Below are 25,180 nucleotides of genomic sequence, written 5' to 3' on the forward strand. Positions count from 1 at the left end.
GATGACGCCGTGCGGCGTCATCGGGGCGGGCGGCGCAGGCGCGCGGGGCGACCGTTGGAGCGCGCGAGCCGCGGCCCCTCCCCTCTTCGCGCCTCCGGCTGCTCCATGAGGGCCTGGCGCGCGCTGCGGCGGGCTGCCGCCTCCTCCTCCTCCTCTTCTTCCTCCTCCTCCTCCTCCTCCTCCTCCTCCTCTTCCTCTTCCTCTTCTTTTCCTGCTGACGGGAGGCCCCGGAGGCGGGCGTGGGGGACATCGCTGTCGCCGCTGGAGCGGGTGAGGCGGCTGCTGCCGCCCGAAGAAGCGGCGGCGGTGGCGCGGTGCGCGGCAGCGCCGCCTCAGGCTCCCCCTGAGGAGGAGGAGGTGGAGGTGGCCGCCCCTCGTCAAGCGCTGGTTGAGGCGGTGTCTCCGCGTCCCGGCTCTTTCCGCGCCGGGGAGCTGGCGCTGGCGGAGGTGCGGAGGAAGCACAACACGACGCTGAAGCTGCTGTGCCGGCTGGCGGCGGAGGCGGTGCTGAGTAGCCCCGGCGGCGTCCTGCCCCACCGCGACATCATCGGGCAGCTGCCCGGGCAGGTGCTGCGCACGTCGGGTGGGACGCGGCTGCTGCTGAGGCGGCCCTCGCTGGAGGAGTACGTGCTGCTCATGCCTCGGGGACCCACCATCGCCTACCCCAAGGTACCGGCTGGTGACTGGGAGGTCGCTGGCCGAATCTCGCCTTTAATTTTTCGCGAATAGTAACGTGCCGTGTTTTTCTCGCTCGCAGGACATAAGCGCTATATTAACGATGACGGATATCCACCCGGGAGACACCGTGTTGGAAACGGGCAGCGGGTCTGGTGCTATGAGCTTGTTTCTGTCAAGAGCAGGTGAGAACTTGGCTTTAGAAAACACAGAATTTATTTATTTCCTTATCACAGCTTGCTTTTTTTTTTTTTCGCTCAGATACTTACGGTTCTCGTAGTCCTTAGTACTCAGCTCATAAAAGCTTTGCTGCAGTTCACATGTTCATGTGTAGTTTGTTGACTTGAAGCAGAGTTATGTCAGCACAGGGACTGCAAACCACTTTGACTGTGCTTAGAGGGCCATAGTGTAAATGGTTACCGAAGGCCCTGCAGAAAGCCGAGTTTCAGTCATCATTATTGTTGGCTTTTGCTTAACCCTATTTGGCTCTCTGTCCAATCTCTTGCTTTTCTCGGTTTGTTTTTTCCTCATCTTGATGCGTCACATGAATAATCCAGTTGCTGGGTACCAGTGAAAATGCTTATGAGGAGACACACTGTTGTTTATCATGTTACAGCCAGCCTCATTTGATCAAGGTCTCCATGCCCTGAAAGATAGAGAGCCTTTGCACTCAGCCATGTGAGTGAGAGTGAAACCACCCTTAAAACTCATCTTGTTTGTAGGCATCCAGTAAGTGGACCATACTTCAGAATAATCTGATTTATGGGCTCCTGGTAGAACAAATTCCTTAAGAAAAGGAAACAAACCTGTTACCATTGTTTGCAGTATTAAAGGACTTGGGAGGGTAAAGACAAGAACTTAATCACTGCTCATCTTGATTGATAGAGCAGAAAAGCACAAGTTGCATGTCCTGAAGACATGTTCAAAGTCAGTGTTTGAGGGCATCCCACTGTCAGAGTAACTGTACCTGAGCTTCAGTGAAACTAGCATTTCTTTTTTTACTACATCCCAATGATCATTAAGACCACATTGTAGACTATGCTGTCTCTAAAATGTTTACAGTTTGATCTGCCTTTGTGGATTTGCTCAGTACCCTCCAGCAATTCAAAACAGAGCATTTCTGCTCCCACTTACAGCCAGCCACGTGTCTGTGGGAGGTGATGTGAGGGAGCCAAACTCAGCAAAGAAGCTGCTCTTTTTGTTCAAGACCACTGAATAGCCTTAGAACTAGTTCTTACTCTCCTGTGGAGCTGTGCTGGATACCTACTGTCCCTTGGCATGTGCTCCAGGGTAACAATACAAGGCTTTTTAGAAGTGTGAGTTTTCTGAGGAAATTCAGTATACAGCAAGTACGTTACCAGAGCCATTGATCCAACCATGCTCTGGGGTGCTAGATCCAACTGCTGAGGAACTAGGAATGGTACAGGATAGAGTGCTGAGATCTATCAGGAACTTAAAATTGGTGAGGGCATGTAAGCAGCAGCAAGGGGAACCTGGAGGGTCCTTTTCCGGGATGAACAAAGCAGTTTGTTCTTCTTAGTCCTTGTTTTACCTGTAACCCACACCTGGCACACTGATCTGGTTGAAGATGCTTGTGTTTGATCAGCCATTAAACACTGCCCCAAGATCACTCAGCGCACCTGGTCTTGATATGTTGGGCCCAAGTTGCAAGGTCAGCCCTTGCACCTCTGCTCCCTCTCCCTCTTTCTGCCCCCTCCTGCTATTCCTGGGTTTCTTCTGATCATCTTTCTGAAATAAACTACTTTTTGGGGTTTTTTAGTTCCATTGGGATTTGAAGCTAGCATGGGATTATCCTCAAAGCAACCATCGCTGCTGTAGGAGCTAGAAGCTGATGAAGCAGAAGATAAACACCAGCACTTCTCTTTCCATTTAGAGAAAGTAAGAGTCATTAGCTTTCCCCATCTTGCCCTACATGCAGACCCGAAACAAAGAGATAGAATGCCTGCTACTGGCTAAGGCAAAAGTTAGCTCTTGCTAAATGCAGCAACTGATTTTCCTGCCTTAGATATTCAGTCTACTGTGGCCATTTCATACAAGCACACCTGAACTTGCCAATTATTCCTCTCATTTTTTCAGTCTTGTCCAACAGTTTTTTTCTAATCACTTTAATTTAGCTGTAAATGGGCCAAGTTGGCAAAATCATTGGCATTACCAGGCTTGTGTTAACCCTATCCATGGGAAGAATGCAGTTGTTGTGTGCCACATCAGTTCTGTTTTGAGGAGTGGGAAAAAGGTATGAAATTGCATTGCTGTTTTCAAATGTGTTGAATTTAAATCGGCACCAAATACAGACAGTTTTAGCCACAGCTGAACACACTTTGGTGCTGACACAGAAATGAATAGATTTGTTTTGCTGTTTCCTAATAGTGGCTGCTTTTCCACCATTAAATACGCACCAGTGATACCCAACAAGGAAAACAGCTGCTACATGGGTAAATGCTGGAATTCAAGTCTAGTGGACACCTTACCAATGTCCACGGAGTTATTTAATTTCCAAAATTCTCATTGATTTAACAGATTTCATTCATGTCTTTTCTTAATTATTACTCATTTCATGTTTTCTTTTCCATTATTTCTTTAATCATTCCTAGAAACTACTGACATGCAACAGGATAAGGTTAAGAGAGTGGCATTTGCCATGTCTTTAAGATCTTTGAGAACTGGAAAATACAATGTATGCAAACTTGACATACTGTAGCTTCACAGTAATGAAGTTTTGTCTAGATATTTCACTTTGTTCTTATTTTTAAAAAAAGCAGTTTCAAGAAGTAGGAATTACTTTGAATGAGTGGGGGTAAGACTGACCCCCTAGTGAGAAGAACTTTATTTTTCTGATGTGTCTAAACTGATAATCTGAAGTAATAAAGAGCTGGCACTGTGATTCTACAACTGTTTCAGGTGATCAAAGGCAATATGCTGAAACCTTCCTGTTCTTACAAGGTGTTTTTGGCCTTTGTCTGATCATCCCTTCTTTTATTCAGTTAGCTGAATGGATTTGCAGTGGGATCACATAGGTGAGGAAACGAGCCTGGTGACTTCAAACTGAAATGGCTTAGAAAGGCACAGAACCTGATCCAGGGAGCTGCTGCTTCCTGAAAGCTGCCTGCACCCATTCCAAATCAGCAAGGAGAGAAAAGTGAGCGGTGGGACAGGCTTGAGGAATTGGAGTAATACAAATATAGAATAATACAGCAGTGCACACCCTGCTGTCTGCCTGGACAGCCTAGAAATACTTCCTTTATGAGAAACATTGTACACTGGTACATTTCAGAATAGTAACTTCAGACTTAATAATTTATTACTGTTGCAGACAATAACAGGAAAATTACACAAACCTGTGTAAATCAAAGAGTACACCAGAAAACTTGTCTGTGGGGCTGACATCAGTGAGCAGGTCTGGGGGTTTTCTTAGCCTGTGAGCATTGGTGCAGCATTCTCATCTGGTACCTCTTGTTGCTCTGGCAGAAGGATCTGGGGCCACAAATGCTCAACTTGTCTTTTGCTGCAGGAGCAACGTCAGGAGAACATCTCAGGAACAGTCTGTACTACTGTAACTACACTTTATTTCATCTGTGCGTTGATGGATTTCTGTCTGTGAAAGAACTAACACGGCACTTTTTCTGCATGTGTTTGTTTTAAACATAAAGAAAACATAGATTGTCACTGTTTCATATGTGATCATTTCCTTAAGTGGAGATGGAAAGTTGTACTTAAGTTATAGACTATGCTTTTTGCTTTTTTGTTTGTGTTTCTCAAGTCTTTATAACAAGTGTCAAGTGGTGAGTGGAGTGTCTTTTGTTTGTTTTCAGTTGGGCCCAAAGGTCGTGTTCTAAGTTATGAAATCAGAGATGATCATCATAGTTTAGCTAAGAAGAATTACAGGCACTGGCGTTCTGCATGGGAAATAGGACACATGGATGAGTGGCCAGATAACGTGGAGTTCATTCTTAAAGACATTTCAACAGCTGCTGCAGATATGAAATCTGTAACACTTGATGCAGTAAGTAAATCCAGACAATTCCCCTCTTTGACATGTGTCTTTTCTCTGTAAATGAAAACCTCTAGAGCTCATACTCACAACAGGATTCCCATATCTAGTGTAACATGAGAAATAACAATCAGGTCCTCCTCAGTGAAAGAAACATTGTAATTTTTTTGTCAGATACAAATATTTTCAAGGCTTCAGTTACAGGTTCTCAAATGAAAGAGTGATAAAGCCATACTATAGAAATATTACAATTAATCACTGCTGTCTTGTAAGCAAACACCAACTCACTTTTTTGTATTTTTGAGAAACTGATATTTTTATAACTATGAGGTACATATTTCAAGCATGAAATTTCAGAAGACTACATAACCTTATTAAAAATGTAACTATGTGACCACATTGCTATCAGCTATATAGAATGCACAATGTAACTACACCATAATTTAAAGAATGCTATTGCTGGCTCTCCTGTCCTGCTTCTTTGTATCCAAATTTCCTAAAGGAAGACATGCTGGGGAAAATAGCTGGATGTCAACCACTCTTCCCTGTAAAGAAGACAAACTACTTAAAACTACTTAGTTACTAAATGCTTTAAACAAATAGCAATTTTTTAAATGCTGCAAGTGAAGAAATATAATACATAGCACAAAAATACCCTTTCAAGAAACGTTTTAAGTAACAGTCCTGCAGGAAGGATCAGGTATTGCTTATCCCGTTTTTTTACAATCTGAATAGCTTCCTAGCAGAAGATGGATAAAGTGCCAAAGACAGAAGGTTTTTTTTTATCTTGAAACAAACAGCAGGTTTGACATTGAGACCATAATATGCTCTTTTTATGTGTTTGAACAATCTTTTTTTCATATTTGAGAGATAGGTATTCAAGTGTGTTAGAAGACTACATTTACTAAAAGTTTTTATTACTGTTAGGATTATGGGATTTAATTACTAGGAGGTTTAACTTCCTAGTAACCTACCTAGTTGGTCAAATGCTACTTGCTGTTTTAATAGAAATTCATTTGGAAGTAGAGAGGACTTCATTTTGTGTAAGTGTGCACCTCAGGTTTTGAGAGGGAGTATATTAAACTGGTTGATGATGACATGCTGCTGTTGTATGCATCTCTTTTCCATAACCTTTATTTTCCCCCAAGCATTGTTGTATGTTACATTGATAGATGTACATATGTTTTCCCAGTAAACATTGTCTTTCTCTTGCAGGTAGTTCTGGATATGCTGAACCCTCAGTGTGCTCTGCCTGTTGTATACCCAAGCCTGAAGCAAGGTGGGGTGTGTGCTGTGTACTTAGCAAAGTAAGTATTTACTTCTGGCACCTTTATTCAGGCATTACCTGGCCTTGGTACAAAACCAAGCATCTTCTGAAATACACATCCAGCATTAATGAAATGGTTAACAAAGTTGGGTTTTTTCCCCATGTAACTTTTTTTGAGGAGTCACACTCAGTATAAATTACACTTGGCCAAATCATTTGGCATGTGCCTGGGGAATGTTCTCACTCCCAAAGTTTGCATTTCATGACATCCTCAAAGTAACTGCCCTGTTCTCCAGTGCAGTAGTCAGGTTGCTCCTTTACCCTAAAACTGAAGGACTTGCTTAACCTCAAAGGTAAAGAATGTGCTGAAGTCAGTATAACTGAGACTGTGTGATTTGAGTCTTGAAAGTGCTCCTTTATCCTTTGCATTTCTTCAAAAGCATCACACAGGTTATTGACCTTTTAGACAGAATTCGGAGCTGCAAGCTTCCTTTCTTGTGTGAAAGGATAATTGAGGTAACTCACAGAAGCTGGTCAGTACTCCCTGCTAAAATCAAGCATTGCAAATCAAGCCAAATGGTGGAAACTCAAGAAAATATTGAAGAACCCCCTCAAAATGAGTACGAAGAAATCCATATTCAGGATCAAGCAGTTCTTAAAGAAAGCAAATACAATGGTAAGAACTTTACTGCTACTGAGATACCCTATTACTGCACTTTGATAATCTGGTATAGGAAGAGGCAGTATTTTTTCTTAGGTCAGCTGAGAATAGGCAAGGTTTTGGACAGCCCTAGGCCTTGTCAGGTTTAAAAAAGACTATTAATTGTTATTTAAGTTTAAATATCTTATTAAAAATCTGGGCTAAATAGAAAATAAATTGCAATCTGCAATAAAGAATGACTGCCCTTCTACTACTGTTTTCAAATTTTTGGTTTTTAATAAAATTCAGTTCTTTATACTCATCCTATAGCTGCTTTTGAGGATGCTGATGGACTTAAGGATTCTTTAGGAGAAACGGTGCCAGCATGCTCTGTTTTAAAATTATGCTGTTCTGGCAAATCCAAAAATGATGCCATATATATATTTACAGTATAGATCTGTAAAATGCATACTAGAGCAAAGAGTTCTGAATATACTGATAGGTGACAACAAAAAAAAGAAAATATGTCAGAGAAAAATATTCCATGCACATTGTCAACTCTAGTCTCCATGTAGGTCTTAAAGTTGTGGGAACGAAGTAAAAAAAAAAAATGTCCTTCTCACAGAATCACTTTGTGATGCTGCTACAGCAAACCACTCAGTGCCTTACATTGCCCGACCATCCCACTGTCAGGAAGCTCATTCAGGTGAGACACTTGGAAAATGTTTATCTTGAATGTTTTGTGGTATTTTTATTTTAAAAAAATACTTGTTTTTTTTTGTACTAGCATTTGATATGTTCCTATATCATGAAATCATAAAATTTATAATAATAAAACAATCCTTGTATATTGAAATGCTAAAGTAGTAACTTTTTGTTTTTTAATTAGCATTCCTTACCAAGCTGAGAAAGTTTCGACCACTGCTTTCTTGATGATGCTGCCTCCCTAGCTGCTAATTTGAATATTGTATCAGAACAAAATAAAACATTACAAAGTAGATGCTACATTTTGCAAGTTGTGTAACTTTTAAGTAACGACTGCTCTGATATCTACCTCGCATCAAGTTTAAAACACCAATCATTACCCCACTATGTAAAGGGAGAAATTTTAAGTGTATCATCACATCTGGTGGTGTGATGCAGCCCAGATTGTCCTGCAAGTCACAGTATCTGCTTCTGTCTTATCAGGTGTATTTCATTCTCCATTGCTTGTAAACCAATCCATGGATTTATCTTGGTTCAGGGTGCTACATGGTTGCCTTTTGCTGGACAGGCTCTGACAGTCTACCAGAAAAAATAAGGAAAAAAGTGTAGTAAGACCTTGCGGGATCAAAGGCTGCCCTTTGAAATGAGTACTTCACTGGCTTCCAACTGGTTACTATAGGTTTCTTTAAGAACAATGTTCTTAAAGCATAACTTTACGAGATTCTGAAGTTCACTGAATGTCTTCAGTTGATAAAGCTGTGCTTATTTCAAGATCGAAATAGTTGACAGGCACAGCTTTGCTTCCCTTCCAGCACTCATGCTGCAAGTTGCCTGGTTATTTGTGAACTTTGCTTTATATCAAGTATTCTCAAACAGTTGGAGAAAACAGTTTTTTCTGACCCTTGTCAGAGACAAGAAGCAAGATCTCTCAAGTAAAAACAATTTTAAGTCATTTTGGGTCTCACCTGAGGAAGTGGTAATGTTTAACACATTAAATTTTTAAGTTATGTTTTGTAAACACCTGACTTGTTTTGTATCTCAGGAAATATTCAAATGCCAAATTTTTCAAAATTGAGGGATCTCTTGAGAATCACAGTTGTATTAAAGCTGTCAAAAGCAGTAACAATCCTACTAGAATAGTGAAAATTTGGATATTAATGAGAACATATGCAAAGAAAACATACAGAGCTATAACTACCCTTGTATTAAATAAGTATACTAGGAACTCCGCACTGGTTAAGTTCGTGAGAGTATCTTTGCAGAGCTGAGGCCTTATACAGATGCCCCAGGAAGTTTGCATCACAAGTGTGTTTCAATTTTAGTAATAAATTTAATAATGGTTTTGCCCCATAGCTGCTGTATGTAACAGAGGCCTCTAATACAAAGGCTGAGGATGCTATTTTGAGTAGTTTAATGGGCAAAGATACAATTATATAAACAATTTTCACATAAACTCTTGTTTTCTACTCGTATACCAGTATTACAACAGTTGTATATATTGTCAGCAAATGAGATACACTTAGAGGAAAATGGGAATTGTGATTTAACCTATGTCCAAACTCATACCACAGCTGAGCATCCTGCCATTTCTCAAAACATGCTCTCAGCAAGAGCACTTTAACTCACTTAACACACAGTGGTATTTTTATTGTTCCAGACAGGACTCTCAATTTCATTTATAATGCAAGAATAGCAATAAATGCCTAAATAGACTGGAATGTAACCCAAAATCTACTGTAGTAGATGAAGGTAATGTGAAGAGACTCAATGTAAAGCAGTTGGTGCTTCCAGGAAGTCAAGAATACAGTATATGAAAATGAATCAATGAGAGTAAAAGCACAGTTCTGCCAAGGCAACTGCATGTGTAATAGGGAGGGACAGAGCAGTCCCTGCAGCACTTGTAGGGTGTATTTGCGCCATATATAAACTAATGGAAAATTATTTGCAATATTAAACCATACCTTGGGCTTTATAAGAAGGAGAGTCGATGAACATTTTTTCAGCTGAGAAGGTGTCTTTCGATTTCTGGGATGAATGTAATTCCATCATCTCCAAGGTGTCAGTAGAGGAGGAGGAAGATGATAATCCAAGTCGTACAAATCTGCCTTTCTTACCACAGAGCAGGCAGTCGGTAGGAGTAGCACTGGGGCCTCGGGGCAGCTGGACTTCATCGTCGTAATTCCTCAGAGCTCCACTGTGGTGCACAGAGCGCTCTCGCTGCCATATGTAATGTGTGGGAGCAATAGCCATCACCTATGGGAACAGCCATGCGATCAGGAAGTGGAAGAATAATGAGAAAACTTACAGCTGAAAACAAGAGATCCAATTAGTGTATGGCAGGGAATTAACGTAGCTGAAATGGGCATCATCTCTTATCTGTCTCATACTATCCCACTACAAAGTTTGCTCCCTTTGGCAGGAGTAAGTAATCCTGGTACCAGTCAGGTGTGGAAACATCCCAGCTCACAGCCCTGTATGTTCACAAGAGTCATCACAAACACTAGCTTGTGCTTGGTATGTTGGACACAAGATAGTGTCTTTGGCCAGCTACTAAACATCAGCCAACAGTGTTCATCATCAGGGAAATAATGGGAGTGGGAAGTTGCATACCAGTGGGAAGCTGGGAAGGTATGCAAAGAAAAGCATCCTGCACTCGTCTTGTTCCTTGTGCTTTTCCCATAGCATCTAATCCCATCCCCAGAAATGGGCCTCTAGAGTAAAAGAGATTTTCTTTTCCACCATTTGGAAGTAAACATTATTTACTTAGAACATGACATGGGCTTTTCCAGATACACATTTCACCTGAAAAGTGAGGAATGAGGAAAAATGAGGAATTTTTTCCTTATAAATTGTAAAGCATGCAAAATTATTTCTGAAGTGGATGAAGTGAAACAAATCAAAGTAGATTTTAAATAAAAAGTATTTGCATAAAGCAGATTCTAGCCAATAGAAACTTACTTTTAACAGTAGTGCAATATAAAATATTCTAGTTTACTTAAAAAACATGGTTTCAAACAATGTATTTTAAATGGAGAAGGAAGAAATATCATGGAGGATAAATGGACCATTACATTCTAGCAGCATCTTTTCTTTCCCATGGATTGTCTGTTTACTTTAGGGAAGAACTTGTACAGAGCTAAATTGCTAGCTGGTGTTAATTGTTGAGATTTCAGCATCTACAATATTAAATCTACCTCCCTACCTCTTCACAGCAGCGTCTGCTTACAATAGCCCTGTAGTCAATTCTACTCCATAGCTGATCTCTTAACTTTAAGAAATCAGGGAAGAGCTTTCTCCAGGCCTTGCCCAAAGCCCATGGGAAAATGTCATACTTTGCTTCTTCATTGTCTTCTTCAACTGTGTTTGCCAGATACCTTCAAATATATATATGTTTATGTTTGTAAATATTTTTAAATCTTAAACTACTATATTAGAATGATTTCTAATATAAAATAACAGACATAATGCAGTGGTTCTTTTTTCTAGTATTGTGAGGAAAAAACACTAACAAAATACAGCCTTCTCTCTGGAATACAGTATTTTCTTAATTAGTTCCATGTGCATCCTTTGGGTAAAAAAACCCAAGCTTTTATAAAAATTGCTTTACCCTAGAGTTTCCTAAATTGGTAGATAAGCAAGAACTAGCATATCCTGACATCTTGCTCCAAGCTGGCAAGAAACCTTAGAACTAAAATGAACAGTTTCTCATTGATTCTTTAAAACTATCCCATGAAATCTTAAACTTTACATTTTTTACTTTATGGATTTTAGCTATTCTTGGAAAATTACATTGCTCATATTAAATTAGGAGCAAACAACTAAATACAGGTCTACCTTCAGTTATAAGTGAGAACCTTAAATGACTTTTTTTAATGTCTCTATTCCTCCCTTCCTTCACTATCTATTACTTTTAGTTTTGGATTGTTTTCTCAGACAACAGGAAAATATTTACTTCCTCTGGATCCACCTGATACTAAACTCCTGACAATCACACTTGAAAAAATTAAGACTTTTAGTCTCCTCCCCAGTTTCCTCACTTTCTCCTGACCCCAGTATTCTCTCTAGTCCCAGTCTCACCAGACCCTTTGTCCCCTTTCACTGTTCTGGCCTGGCTTTTTCCCCTTCAGTGGAGTCAGAGGGCTCCCTCCTCCATGCTCTGTGGAGGTCACCCACAGTACCAGTGACAGCAGAAGGAACAGCCACTTTGCCCCTGCACTAGTGTGCAAATCAGAGCACCTGAAAAGTGATACTACCAAAAAATAGGACCGTAGCACCATAACACTGTGAAAGAAAATGCAGAACCCTCTGTAGGTATAGCCAAATACAGAGGGATTACGTAGGCCTGGTAAAGATGGATTACTGATTCCACCACTGTTTTAAAGTACAGGCATTTTACAACTGTTCAAAAAAGTTCTCAGAAATTCTCTAGCAATGTTTTTACAGTTGATTTAAATCATGTTGACAGAAACTTTAATAAAAAGATATTCCTGAGGTGCCTATCATGCTTGAAATGTTTTGGTACAAATGACTTAAAGGCTGGCAAAGATACGAAATAGGGTCTGTAAGAGCACCTGTGAGCCACAGATGTGTTGCTGTGTATTGTCCTGCATATATTTCTCATAATGCTTAAAAAGCTCCCAGATTGAGTTTGGTAGGCAGAATGCCACTCTGTGTATCACTACAGCAATGCAAGCATCCCCTGTCTGCTGCTCAAGCTTGTTCCATCACAGGAAAAATGTTGAATCTGCATTATTTATTCATAGTATGTAGATTATCATAGAACCACAGAATGGTTTGGGTTGGAATGGACTTTAAAGACCACCTAGTTCCAGCCCCCCTGCCATCCCGAGGGATGCCATCCCCTAGATCAGGTTGTTTAGATACTACCTCAAGGAAGTCTCATCACATATCATAATTATCAGTGTCATAAAGAAATAATGCAAAGTTTATTCTAATAAAACCAGATAATTTTAAAGTACTTACAGAGCAACAAAGAAATTGATTCTGGTATGCTCACTTGGTGTGAAGTTAGCTCTCTTGAAATAAACGAAAGTCATTGCCAAGAGATACTGTTTTAAAATGTAAAATGAGGTATGAATGTGTTATTTAGGTATAGTATTTCCTAAATTGATTCACACATTTATCTGGCACCAAGATATTTTCATCATTTTTAACAATGAGGAAAGTATGAATTAAGTTTCTTGAAACTTCCATGTGAAACCATTAGAAAAAAAATTACGTTCTGTATTTGCATTAAAGTATCAAGTAATTAAAGGCAGATTTCTCACTCAGTGTATGTTGTATTAACTAAGAAGGAAATACACTTACCTTGTCAGCAACTTCACAGCAACAGTCCATCCAAAGGAAGTCTTGGATTAGATCGTCATCTGTAACAAGAGAAAGCTGTAGCATTTCAAACACCAAAACTGTTTATGTTAGAAGGTATTTATAAATAAATAACAGATGGTCTTTCATTAAACCAAATAAAAGAAAAGAAGCTAGAGCCACCAGTAGAGAACAGAGAAATTGCGGGCAGTAGGAGAGGTCAGTTGTGAAAAAAACTTACGTGGCAAAAGAAAAAAAAACTACCAGAAAGGCAAGGTGGGAAATCTGGTGACTGCATTTCATCCATTCTCAGTAACAGCAAGCAAAAGTGAAAAATATGTCACTATTTTTTTCTATTTGCATAATTTCTTCCCGCATTACATGCTTCCAAGTGATAGCACACCATTATTTCAGAGGAACTACAGACTGCTGAGATCCTGCACCTTGATTACCTGGCAGCCTTTATAGGGCAATACTTGCTTATTTTTGGTCAGTGCTTCACTGTCCATGACCATGTACCGTAACTACCACGAACTCTCTCTCATTCACTTCTGTATTTAAGGGTCAAATAAAAACCAGCTGTAATCTTCCACTATTACTTAACGTCTTTGCTAAAGCAAATAAATACAAAACTTTATATGAAAGACACACAAATAAAGAGATGCTCCAACTCCTTAGATTGTCTCCCGTTCCACTTCTCCCCCCAGAAGTTTATTCCCACAGTAAGTAACATGTTAAAGAGACAAGGTGTCCTTTTTTTAAGCCTCGTGTAAAACAAGATGCACATTGTTTTACAAGTATTTGTTGAAATATAAGAGAAAATAGGAAGAAAAATTATCATAAAAAGTAGCAAACCACCTTGGTTTCATTTGTAATTTAAAAGAGATACTTTTCATCAGTTTGGTAGCCCTTAACTTAAGCATTAAATATTTATATACGGAAATATAACAACAAAATGTTTTGATAAAGAATTGCCATTAGTTTCAATATAAAAAGCACTCTCAAAATTACTGAGCTTAGAAAACATTCTGTTTGGTCAATGCATTCATATCTCACATTATAACGTACCAAATAATTTAAAGAAAGCTGTCATTTCCTGACGCTGAATAACTAGACATGGTCCCTTTGGACATTTATATTTCTGACTAGGAACCCCTTTCTCACAATTTTCTTGATGGTCTTTAAAAGCAGGTCTCTTTAGTCTAGTAAGTTTTTTTTGCTGATGTGATCTGGATGCACTCGATTTTACATGAACAGTGACAGTGGGAGGTGTCTGACACACCAGATTGTGTTTCATTTCGTTAAGCAAAGGTTCCTGTTAAAAAAATAAGAAGAAATTAACTACAAAAATGGTCAGTTTGAGCACTAGTACATTTCTTTTGTTCACATGAAACGTTTCAGTACAGTTTGTACGTCAGGCGATGGAAAATTAATTTTATCAGTACTGATTATCTTAAGTCTTGTGCCCTAAGACAGCCACGTAGAGTTCTTTGATTTAGTTCTAATTTTATAAAGCTTTTCTTTTTTCCGTAGTAGAAGGAGCCTTCAATTTTTCTTTTTCCGGTCAACTTTGGAAAATGGGAAAAGAGCCTTTCCAGAAAAGGTTGCTGTTTGTCAGGTCCTTGTAGCTCCACACATTTAGATCTACCAAAAAACTTCCCCTCCAATTTGTGATTGTGTCTTTTTTTAAAAGGAATAGTAATGGAATTAACGCAGCAGAACTGTGATTGAACCACATAACATTAAAATCAAGTCTTGAGCTCCTAATTGCCATTGGGAATTAAACTTATCCCTCAAGTTGGACATACCCTGAAGGCACAACCAAGAAAACATACCTGTGGTGTTTGTAACCGCAAAATTTAAGGGGGTGCCAAATGGAGAGTGAGGAAGGGTATTTTTTGGCGGGATTAAATGTATTTACGTCTTCAGTAGGTCTCTCCGCAGGGGGCTGTTTGAGGCTGGCTCACAGCAGCCTATCTGGCTCCCCAGCTCTTAGGTGGCTGCCGCACAAACACGAAAGGCCCCTCAGGCGTGGCTGTAATTTTGGCTCCCTGCGGCAAAGCCCAAAGCCGCCCGTGCCCGCCCCTTCCCGCCTCCCTCAGCGGCCTCCCCCTCACGCCTCCACACGTCGAGTGGCGTCTCTCGCAGCCAATCGGCGTGCGCGGCGCAGCCGCCCCAGCCAATCGGGCGGCGGGGAGCGCTCTGCTCCCGCCCCTTCGTTGCCGCCCAGGGCCCGGTAGCCAATGGGAGCGGGGCACGGCGGGCCCCGGGCATGGCGGCCTCGCCCGTCTTCCCCTGACGAGCCCGTCTCAAGCCTGCCTTGGGTCTCTCGGCTGCCCAACAGCATTACAAAACCTTGCTTCCTTCCTTCCTTGGCTTTTTACAAGAGGATGTAGTGACAGGATAAGGGGGAAGGGATCCAACTTAAGAATAGGCTTAGGTTAGATATTAGGCAGAAATTCTTTACTGTGAGGATGGTGAGGCACTGGCACAGGTTGCCCAGAGAAGCTGTGGATGCCCCATTCCTGGAAGTGTTCAAGGCCAGGTTGGATGGGGCTCTGAGCAACCTGGTCTAGTGGGAGGTGTCCCTCCCTGCGCATGGCCGGGGTTGGAACGAGATGATCTTTAAGGTCCCTTCAAACCCAAACCATTCTATGATTCTATGATTAAAACATCTCCCCAGGATGATAAACATCTCCCCAGGAGACATAGGACGAAGGAGAAGGGATACCTGACTCTAAAAATCATTAAACACAGAGGTGCAGGATACCCTGCTGCTACCTTTCCACAGAGGCAATTAATGCAGGTAGTAGTATGCAATTAGTCTAAGGCAGTCTATTGAAATGTAATAACAAGAATGAAAAAAAAATCCCTTTGCCAATAAGATTCAGTGTGAAATCTTACTGTTGCCTTTTCTTATAAGAAAAGCTCTTTATAAGAGCTAAAGGTTTACCCTAGGAAGATGGCAAGACATACATTCATTTTCATTGTTTCCCCCTGTGCAGGTCAATTAAAGTGTAACTGGCCTCATTTGTTATGGTAATGAGAATTTACACCTTCCTCATCTTTTATTAATAATTTGCTAGATTATTTAGGTGCTCTGAGTCAGTGGGCATATTCAGGGAAATATCATGCCAAGTTTCTGATCAGGAAGAGATAAAAACATACCAAGTGGTGAATGTATCAACTAACAACATCTCTGTATGGAACAGGCTGAAATCAGAAAACTTGGCAGCAGGGTGGAGATAATACCAAATACACCAGCAGGGCAAAAGTCTGTTTCTTTGAGGTTCTCTCTTCTTGGACACATATTCACAGTGAGTTACCCTGCATTAATTGTTCTCTTTTTTTGTGTATTACTTTTCATCTGAAGAATTCAAAGCACTCATCATTACTACTGCTCATTTGATAACTGTGAAAAACAGAGGAAGGGCAGGTTACAGAAACTTCCACATAACCATCTAAATCTTTAAGACCAGGAAAAAAATTTCTTTTTTTTTCCCTATTGCAAAACATGAAGCTGCAATAATTGTGACATGCGTGCTTCCTTATTCTTTACACTTTTACATCAATAAAAAGTGACTTACAATGTCGATCGTTACCCACACAGAGCTTCCTGTAGGTCTCCCCCTTTTAAAATCATTTTTGGGCTGGTGTTTCTACAACGAAGTATTAAAAGAATTTTTTTTTTCACTCAAAAATCTGTCACAATCAAGTTATTGAACAGGTATTGTGACTCTTCCCCCAGTGTACTGTCCCCAACCTGCCAGGACTCAGGTCTCTGCTCTGATTCAGACCTGTTGCATAACATTGGATAAGACTCTTGAGGAAACTGAACTTGTGAGAAAGCTGTGAGGATGTCTGCAACTCTACCTTTCTTTCCTTAAAGCTCTCTGCAGCCTGAGGTAGGATTGAGATGGGGATGACTCAAGGATTCAACTTAGAAACATTATGGAAAAACATCAACATGGAAAGGTTGATGCCTGAACCCAGTGACAATAAGGAAACAGAACTTTACCTGACTCTAAGCCCTCTCCATGAGATAGTGGAATTAACTGGTTCTTTGCTTTTTATTAACTACAATTTTCAGAAGGTTGTTGAACAATTCATCCAAGAATATCAGGAAGAATGTAGCTTTTGGACTTCCAAGTCGCTCGCTGGACATCAGGGAGCGCTGTTTCACCACCAGCAGTTTGAACCGAGACAATGCAGCATTTGTCCAGCAGAATACACGGGGTTTCACGTTGTACCTCTTTCCTAACCCTTCCTGTAGGTGGACATTAACTCGGTTTAGCCATTATTCATCTTTTTAGGTAATCACAGTTCGAAATTACATTTTTAATGTACAAATTTATACATCATTTTTGGTTTTATTTTTGTATAAATATGTGTATATAGTTTTTATTTTTATATAAGGTTTATATGTATAAAATTATTAAGACCTGGGCTTGAAAGACCCGGGATTCTTACAAAATCTTATTTCTGGGAAAAAAAAAAAAAATAATTCCATATATGCACTGGAACTCCATTATATGAGATATGTAGTTATATAACTATCCAGAATTTGGTCCCAAAAGGCAGCTGTAGAGCAGTTTATTTCCTTTAAATGGAAAAAGGACAAATTTTTTCAGTGAATAAGTTGTTTACAGATAGATTAAGAAGCATCACTGAAGAAAAGCACAGGGATAATATTTTAATAAATTACATTTAGGATATATGTACTTCTTGTTCAGATTTTGATATTTTTGAGATGCCTTTGATAGCCTTTCCAGTGAACTTTTTTTTCGCCTAAGAAAGATAAAATACCATAGGCAAAACACCTGGTATTTCTTTTCAAACAAAGTCATAAGAACCACCATTGATTCTTTTAAATACAGATCATTTACCAGAATAAAATATGTATTTTTCAATTCTCCTACTTCCTGCAGAGCGTGAAATAGGAAAAAAGTCTCTCTTCTCTGTAGACATGACTGCTGACCCTGCTGGGGAAACCTGGCTTCTTGATCAAATACATTCTAAATGAAATGCTCATGGATTGAGAGCTCCATTCCTAAAGACCCATAGCGAAACTGAAACAAGCATCTAAAAAGCCAACTTTGGACGTGAGGTTAATTCTTTCAGAGTAAAGGGTGTAGCAAGTCACAGGAGTAAATTAAAGTCAAAGAGGAACAGATGAACCACCTGAATCCAGGTTTTTATATGCGGTTGCACCGGAAACCTGTTTTATATGTGGGAAGAGAGAGTAAGAATTTAGATGAGTTGTGTGAAATAAATTATTAGGGCATCATGGTGCCTGGACTAGGACTAAGCATAACACACTGAAGATCTGGCTTACCAGTTTGCTGCTGGGGGTAGTAAGCAAGGATACTGGAAAGGTACCTTGCAGTTAAATCCTTGCTTTTGACAAATGTTACTGTATGATTAAAATTAAAAATGGTTCAGTGCCACTTAAGTGTATGTCGCTGATGGATGAATGGGCAGGAAAATTGTTTCCAGTTCTGTTTACTTGAAAGGAACGTCTGAGCACACTGCAGTGTTTTCTAATAAGTCCCAAAACAGCTGTAGTTGTTCACAGGTGCTGAGAAATTCAGGAGCTAGAAGGAAAAAATTATTTGGAAATTATGCAGTGTACAAGAAGTGTAGCAACTAGACTAATAGAGCAACCAGTAATCGAAAGTGGAGGCCACCAGCAAACACAGTGCATGTTTAAACATGCTTCTCCTGCATACTTTGAAACAGCCAAGCACTCTGCAGCAACAAATCTCCATAAAGGGCCTGGGACATAAGTTTGAACTTGTTCATTCCTACTGTAAATAGACTGATATATCCTGTATGAACTCAACTAATTCAAAGCAGACAGGGGAGCTTTTAAGACTGGTTTTTAAGGATTGGCACCTGTGTGCTGGTTGTAAATTAAACAAAGGAGTCTTACCTGAAGAGTTCCAAGTTCTCTGTAAAAATAAATAGATGAGATAGACTACATTAGGTCTTCACCATCATGTCACAAAAGATGAATAATATCTCTCAACATCAGTAACTCAAAACTAGCCCTGTGTATTTTACATTAAAGGGAAAGGAGATGATCTGCACTGTTTTCCTTTAAGTGTTTTTTGAACCTTCTGACGTCATCCACCATATTCTAACTTTTTTTTGGCCACTGAAGATTGCATTTTGGATTTGCAAGTATTTAATAACCATGGCTATTTGTTACCCAGTTGTGCCCACGCTGTTTCTTCATGCTGAATTGTGCAAAGAGCCCTAATAAACAGGACTCCTCTCTACCTCCACGGCCCTGGAGCCATTTGTTCCAGATGACAAGAGCACCAGGCTTCCTGAGAGGCAGGTGCAGGAACAAGGAGGAGGTGTGCAACCGTGCCCAGGGCGCTGCCCATGTCCTGTGCATGCGCAGAGGGACTGGATTGCCTACATTCACACGGGGAAATGGGAACTTTCCACCTTTTCATTTTCTCCTCTTTCCTCTCAGAAACATCTAACAAACCCCAGACTTAGAAAATCTTCCAGGTGAAAATGTAGCTGAACAAAAAAGTTTCAAGAGTTTGACTTAAGAAATCATTTTTATGAAATGGCATTAGCTAAAATGTGTTTTGTTCCATCTGGCATATAACACAAATGCTTTGCCTCACTGATGTAATGTATACATGCACATTAATACACTAAACTACAAAACATCTAAGGAACCTATTATCCAGGAAATATATCTTATGTTATTATCTATGGACATCAAAAGTAGAAAAACATTGGTGCTTTCAAAATAACATCCTAATTCTTTTCCTGAAGGCAAGCTTCCAAAATAATAGCTGTTTGAGTGGCTAAAGAATAGGTGGGAGCCTTCAAACTTTTAGCTAGCTGGCTTATGATTCTATAACAGGGAAAAATGTGTAAATTTTACCAAAACTTTCTCATCTTTGTTTTCCAGTTCCAAAGTTTACTGGTCATATAATTCAGATCACAAACTCTTTCAAACACAGAGTCTATTTATTCTCTGTTTTTATACGATTGAACACAACTGAATCTTTGTCCATGACCACAGCCCCTATAATATGAAACAATAGTGGTAATTAAGACAGGACAGTTTTTCTGTTGTCAAGAGCTGTATTTGCATGATATGGCATTCAAAAAACTCACCTCATGAAAGGATTAATCAAAAGTAGTGTAGCTGTAATTTCTGAAGCAAGAGGAAATTGTTTTCATATGCAAATAATTTGGCTCTCATGCTTTCATACTGCTAAGAAAGGAGCAGTGTCAAGTTCAGTAGTGGGAAGGCAGAACTTCAAGGACAGCCCTTGAGAGACTAAAACCAGACAAGTTCAAATATGACCTGGAAAAAATCCAGGATTTACTTTTTTTAACTTGCATCCAATGGTCCAGGCTCCACACAGTTAAATTAGAATTGCCACAGTTTGTTAAACATTGAATGCCCCTCCCAAGAAGCAATGGGGTCTATAATTACACCACAACAGGTCAAAAAGCTTTCTTGTTTCTCCAAGTTCAGTAATCACAAGCTGTAAAAGTTCTCTCACCCAGAGGTTGTAGCAATAAAATGACTAGTACAAGGGCTGTAAATTAAAGTGCAAAGAGAAACAGATGAACTTTGGTAACAGCTATTGCTAACAAAAAATAAGGGAAACTCATGAACTGTGAAAATAGTCACAACACAAAAGCAATTTATTTCATCAAGGGACAAAGAAAGCAAAACGCTGATGGCACGCCCACCTCTTTTAACCCCACTCCCTGCTGTCCGTTGTGTCGGTGTTTGTGGGATGAGATTTTTCTGCCCAGCTCATGGGTGTATTTATTCACCTTTGCTTGGGGTATGACTATGCACACAAATTAGAGTGAGGCAAGAGTGGGTGGGGATTTACAGCATGTTAACTGCTGCCTGGAAACTGCCTGTGTGCAGGCTGTGACCCTGTTTTCGTTGAGGAATACATGGCTTCTGCTCGCTACCAGGTACAGCCGTGTCCGTGGGTGTTACTGGGGGTTACCTGACAAACTGTAAATCCACACCCTCACTAGGCCCCCAAGCAACCTGTACAAGTCCAGCACAAGCAAATTCAACGGCAGGTTTTATGACAGAAGTACTCAATGTGCCTTCTGATAACACCACACTGAGAGACAGGACAACCATCTGCTTCAGTTCTGCCTACAGCCCAGAGATGTTGTCACGCGATAAAGCATGTTAAAAACTACTTAAGACTCTCTCAAACAGTTTCCAACAAGTGTTTTGACGAAGTTCCATCTGTATCTTCTTTCACAGAGAATGGCTAAAAGAGGGAAAAAAAATAAAGTATCTTAGATGCCAAAACTGAAACAATTTAAATGTAAACAGTTTCTTTTACTACAGCTTGTGATCTCGTGTTTTCCTCTGAGCCCTTTCCAAACCCTAGAAACCTGAGGGATTTGGCACAGTATGAAATTAGGTTTGCCTTGCTGCTGTGCAGTAGTCTGGATGAGGAGTTATTACGGTTTTTACATCTAATGCTATTTATTTTAAGCAGTGTTGAATGCTGACAATAGATGGATGTTCTAAAAATGCTGTCAGTATTAGAGCCATGGAAATGCATTTTCAGGTACATAAAGATGAGGGTGACAAACCTGTTACTGGCCCCACCCTCTGGAGTTAAGGCTAAGCCCTGGCAGAGAGGTGAGGATGCCACAACATATCAGACAGGTTGGTTTCTATAATCCTCAGAGACACAAATAGAACATACATTGATTGCATGAGCATTTCTCTCCCATGGCTACACCCTGTCTAGTTTTATGAATCTCTGAACCAACAGCCCTGTACCTCTTAGCAGCTACTCTTACTTTCAAAGTAAGCTGATAGAGACCCAAGCTGTGGGCTTCTGAAGCTTTATGAAAGTTGCCACTGCCTCTGAACTAATTTCCATCCTCAGTGTGCATAACAGACAAGCACTGTGTTATTATTAAAAAAAAAAAAAAAAGAAAGACATGATCTAGAAACAGGCGAAAAAGACCCAAACATGTAAAATAGCCTTTTTGGGGGGTTTTTTACAGTGTTTCGAAGCAGTTAGACAGCCTAGCAGAAAGACGTGAATGCTTGTTTATTTTCTTATTGGCTCTATGCTTGACCACCTCCATATGGCCAAAACTTTTAAGTTGTCCAGGACTCCAAATGTTCTCATTATTCAAATCAGTGTAACAAGACTTACCTGTTTTCTCGTGGTTTTCAAACAGGCAGGAAAAATCAAAGATACAGAAGCACCAGTTCTATTACAGTCCTTTGAGCAGCAGCATAGGTCGATTTGTGACAACATGGAATCTTCAGAAACACATCATGGACAAGGTACTGTACATAATTCCTCAATATTGTCCTCTTCCTACAGTTTTTTCAAGGTTTCATTCTATGCAGATGATGAAGTCTGACAAAAAAATTGAATACAAACATTCTGAAGCTGTCCTAATACAAAGTTCCTGAGCAAGTCTATAATGATATATATAGCAATGTCTGCTGTCCAAAATACCTGTTGGCACTTTTGAGCATCAGTGTTTCTGGTTGTTTCTATCTTTGTCAGCCATAACCAGTTAAAAGCCATCATGAATTTTCAAAAGTTGTTAATTTTGTTGGAAAAAGATTAATAAGACTATGTTTCACGATTTGGTATCATACATGACCTATTTTCTAGGGATGAGACTTTGGTTATCTTCAGGAGGGTACACCCAAAACCAATCAGGTTTGCAGCCTCTGAAGAATCTGTTAGACCGAGATTGCCAAATACCCCAGTGGCATTGATCACGCTCTCTCCACTCATCTCTCTGATCTGCTGACCACAGTGCATGTCACAGCCCCACCTTGCATCGTTTCCTGATACTTCAGGAGTGACTCATACATCCTCGCGACTTTCTCTGAAAGCAGATTCTGTCCCTTTTCTGTGCCTGGGGAGTTTCACAAAACCCACTTACCTAACTTCTAGTGAACACCTGGAAATGACCTTACATCATATCCTGGTATCACACTAATTCTTACTGACTTCACGAAGAGCTGGATTTATCTCCTTGGATCTGATTCACAGTTCACTCGAGTCAATAGAAAAATCTCCCACTGAAGTCAATGGCTCTTGAGTATTTTAGTGAACTAATACTTTATTCTCCAAACAGATCTGGATCAGATGTAAATTAGGGAGCAAAAGTTGAAAAATACAGATCACATGAGTTTTCCTAAGGTAAGTTTACATACTTCGTGTATGTAGAGTTTGGTGACCAACACTTTTTGCTATATAGTAGAGCCAGTAATGTGCTCGTAGCATTGAAATTACAATTCATCTGAGCTGTAATTATGCTTTAATAAGAGTAAACCACAACTAGCCTACACTGCACTGCCTAATCAGCAGTCAGCTATTTGATAAGAGGAGGTATCTCCAACAGTTGATAAAATTATCCTGTTTATAACCAATATGCAAGGCCTTACCTTTAGAGCTGTGTGCTGAGGAAAGTTTATATAGAATAGCCATTGAATATGGTCTCGTATTTCGGCACAAAGAGGTACAAGCACCACAAAAGGTACAAAAAAGACACTGCCTCCCAACCCCCCAGACACCAAGGCACCTGTGTAATAAACTTCAACAGTCAGGCTCTTGTATCTGTTTAGTCTCATGTCTGCTTCACTGGCTTTGATTGTACCGAGAAGCTGCCCTCAAAATAACCGGGAAAGAGGGTAAGTTTAACACTGCTGTGAATGGTCCTCATTTCCATTGCCCTGCTGGTGAATGGGATCATGTAGAGCAACTCTCCTTCAAAAGTACTGAGCAATGTTTAAACAATAATTTCTTCACATTTGGAAATCTAATGAGACCACAGGTAGTGAGGTCCTTATTCGTTCCTGCAAACTGGAGGCAAATTAAATGCTAGACTACAAAAAACAGCATGATGCACCTACGTTTTCAGCAGAGTTACCTTATCACTTTCTGCTGGTGCTAACTCACATTTCACAATGTGTCACAACACAACAGTGCCAAAACACACTGTGAGAGGCTCTAGGCCACACAAATACCCTAAAACCATTCAGCCCCTAGATACTAACGGTTATGTCTATTTTTTGACAACAAAGATACCTATGTGGTATTTGAAGGTGGTCGTAGAAGCAGGGCTACTTTCAGTATTAGCCTCTCCAAGATTTCAAGACTGCTTGGATTTGTAAAACTAGGCACAGAGTTTTACCTATACAAAACAAGGATCAGGAGAAGAAAGAGGACTACGTGTACCAAGCCTGTTCTGTTTTTCTACATTTATGTATTAAAAAGATAAATAAAATAAAGGCAAAAGTCCATCATAAAATTTATTAGTCCTTATTATCAAGGCTCACGTAGGTCAGCTTAGCAATTTGATAATGACAAGATAGCTCTTCTCATTTTGAACAAACCTGTACATTAATATGAAATAAGAGGCTTATAGTAAGGCAGGCATTTCTGGCTTATGATCCTACTCATCTTTCTGGATAATGCCATCACTTGACGAAAGAGATGCGAGAAGTCCGTATTTGAGACTTTAGTCTTCCCAAGTTTTCATATTGCTAGGTCAAGTTTTCATTTTGAATCTTTGACAAGTGTATCAGAAGAATACACTTATCAATCAGTAACCATGCAAAACCACAAGAAGAATCAAGATAAATGCTGCAAAACTCTGATTCAGGCTGTACCAAGAGCAAATCCAAAGAGCTGTCCCTTTAACTAGGACCCATCTGAGACAGCAGCAGGGCACTGGAGACAAAAACAACATACAAAACCAGGTACAACACAAACACAGCTGTGCACAGAGACAAAACCACTAAGGTAGTTCACCAGCACTTTCGCTTCGATCATGCAAAGTTTTCAAACAGTTTCACTTACTGAGGTCTGCATGTGCAGAAGCAGAAACATGTTTTTGTTGTACAGTGAACTGGTGAAAAGAAGCTTCATGTCTTTGAGCAGAATGTCATTCTGGTTTTATCCTGTACTAAAATAACTTGTTTTTCTAGGGTGCTAGTATCTTTAGAAAGATCTATGCATATTTTTTAACTGAATAAATAAATTCAAGGTTCATAAAGCATTTCCAGTGTACCATACCTATCTTTTGTCTTCCATTTTGGCATTGCTTTCACACTTTGGAAAGCCATCTTAAAGCCTGCAGCCAGCTTTCCCGTGTTTCCTCCTCGGCAACCTGGCAGGGCTCTGGCACTACCTCCCATTTTGTAGGATCCCACAAAGCTGCGCTGCTCAGAGACAAAGCACTCAGGACTACTTTTTCCTGAGCGAGGAAATGAGGATACTGCAGCACCACGAGCGAATCTTCAGAGCAACCTTGAGGTAGAGATTTGTACTACGTATTCTAGAAAGGAACCAAAACCGAAAATAAAAGTAAAACACATAACCAATAGAGATCCTTACAAAAGGGTTCATTCTATACAGATAGGCGTTCTGGTTTTTAATTAAAATTAGCTCACACGGCTAATTTTTAATCAAAATTAGCTCATACGGCACCACTGGATACAAACAAAGCTCACTATAAAGTGCGAGTATTCCCCGCTTGCTCTCAGCTCGCC

At 40.0% G+C, this 25,180-nt stretch overlaps 2 protein-coding genes and 1 long non-coding RNA gene across 6 annotated transcripts; 1 reads left to right on the forward strand and 2 right to left on the reverse strand.

Annotated features, from left to right (window-relative positions):
* Positions 1 to 39: 39 nt before the first annotated feature.
* TRMT61B (tRNA methyltransferase 61B) lies at positions 40 to 24,743 on the forward strand. 4 transcript variants are annotated; one of them, XM_010393744.3, is made up of 7 exons: positions 40 to 669; positions 758 to 860; positions 4,506 to 4,696; positions 5,900 to 5,991; positions 6,392 to 6,627; positions 7,217 to 7,297; positions 7,481 to 7,598. In XM_010393744.3, exons 1-7 carry the CDS (start codon positions 106 to 108, stop codon positions 7,522 to 7,524), a joined length of 1,311 nt encoding a protein of 436 aa, XP_010392046.3. In that variant the 5' UTR covers positions 40 to 105; the 3' UTR covers positions 7,525 to 7,598. The 4 variants fall into 4 exon arrangements, with proteins under 4 accessions (XP_010392046.3, XP_039425060.1, XP_039425059.1 ...); XM_039569126.1 differs by lacking the exons at positions 6,392 to 6,627; positions 7,217 to 7,297; positions 7,481 to 7,598 and adding exons at positions 21,841 to 21,949; positions 22,290 to 24,743; XM_039569125.1 differs by lacking the exon at positions 7,481 to 7,598 and having other exon boundaries at positions 7,167 to 7,309.
* SPDYA (speedy/RINGO cell cycle regulator family member A) lies at positions 7,697 to 14,007 on the reverse strand. The gene is made up of 6 exons (XM_010393522.4): positions 13,690 to 14,007; positions 12,625 to 12,683; positions 12,280 to 12,365; positions 10,499 to 10,670; positions 9,258 to 9,549; positions 7,697 to 7,875 (listed from the first exon to the last, which is right to left on the reverse strand). The coding sequence occupies exons 1-6, from the start codon at positions 13,916 to 13,918 to the stop codon at positions 7,787 to 7,789; spliced, it is 927 nt and encodes a 308-aa protein (XP_010391824.1). The 5' UTR covers positions 13,919 to 14,007; the 3' UTR covers positions 7,697 to 7,786.
* On the reverse strand, positions 20,285 to 24,789 carry LOC109143819. The gene is made up of 3 exons (XR_002044195.3): positions 24,705 to 24,789; positions 21,816 to 22,025; positions 20,285 to 20,906 (listed from the first exon to the last, which is right to left on the reverse strand). It is a non-coding gene; the product is annotated as an uncharacterized LOC109143819 (long non-coding RNA).
* Between the last annotated feature and the right edge of the window lie 391 nt (positions 24,790 to 25,180).

The sequence above is a fragment of the Corvus cornix genome, chromosome 3 (assembly GCF_000738735.6).
Source record: "Corvus cornix cornix isolate S_Up_H32 chromosome 3, ASM73873v5, whole genome shotgun sequence".
NCBI classification, from domain to species: domain Eukaryota; kingdom Metazoa; phylum Chordata; class Aves; order Passeriformes; family Corvidae; genus Corvus; species Corvus cornix.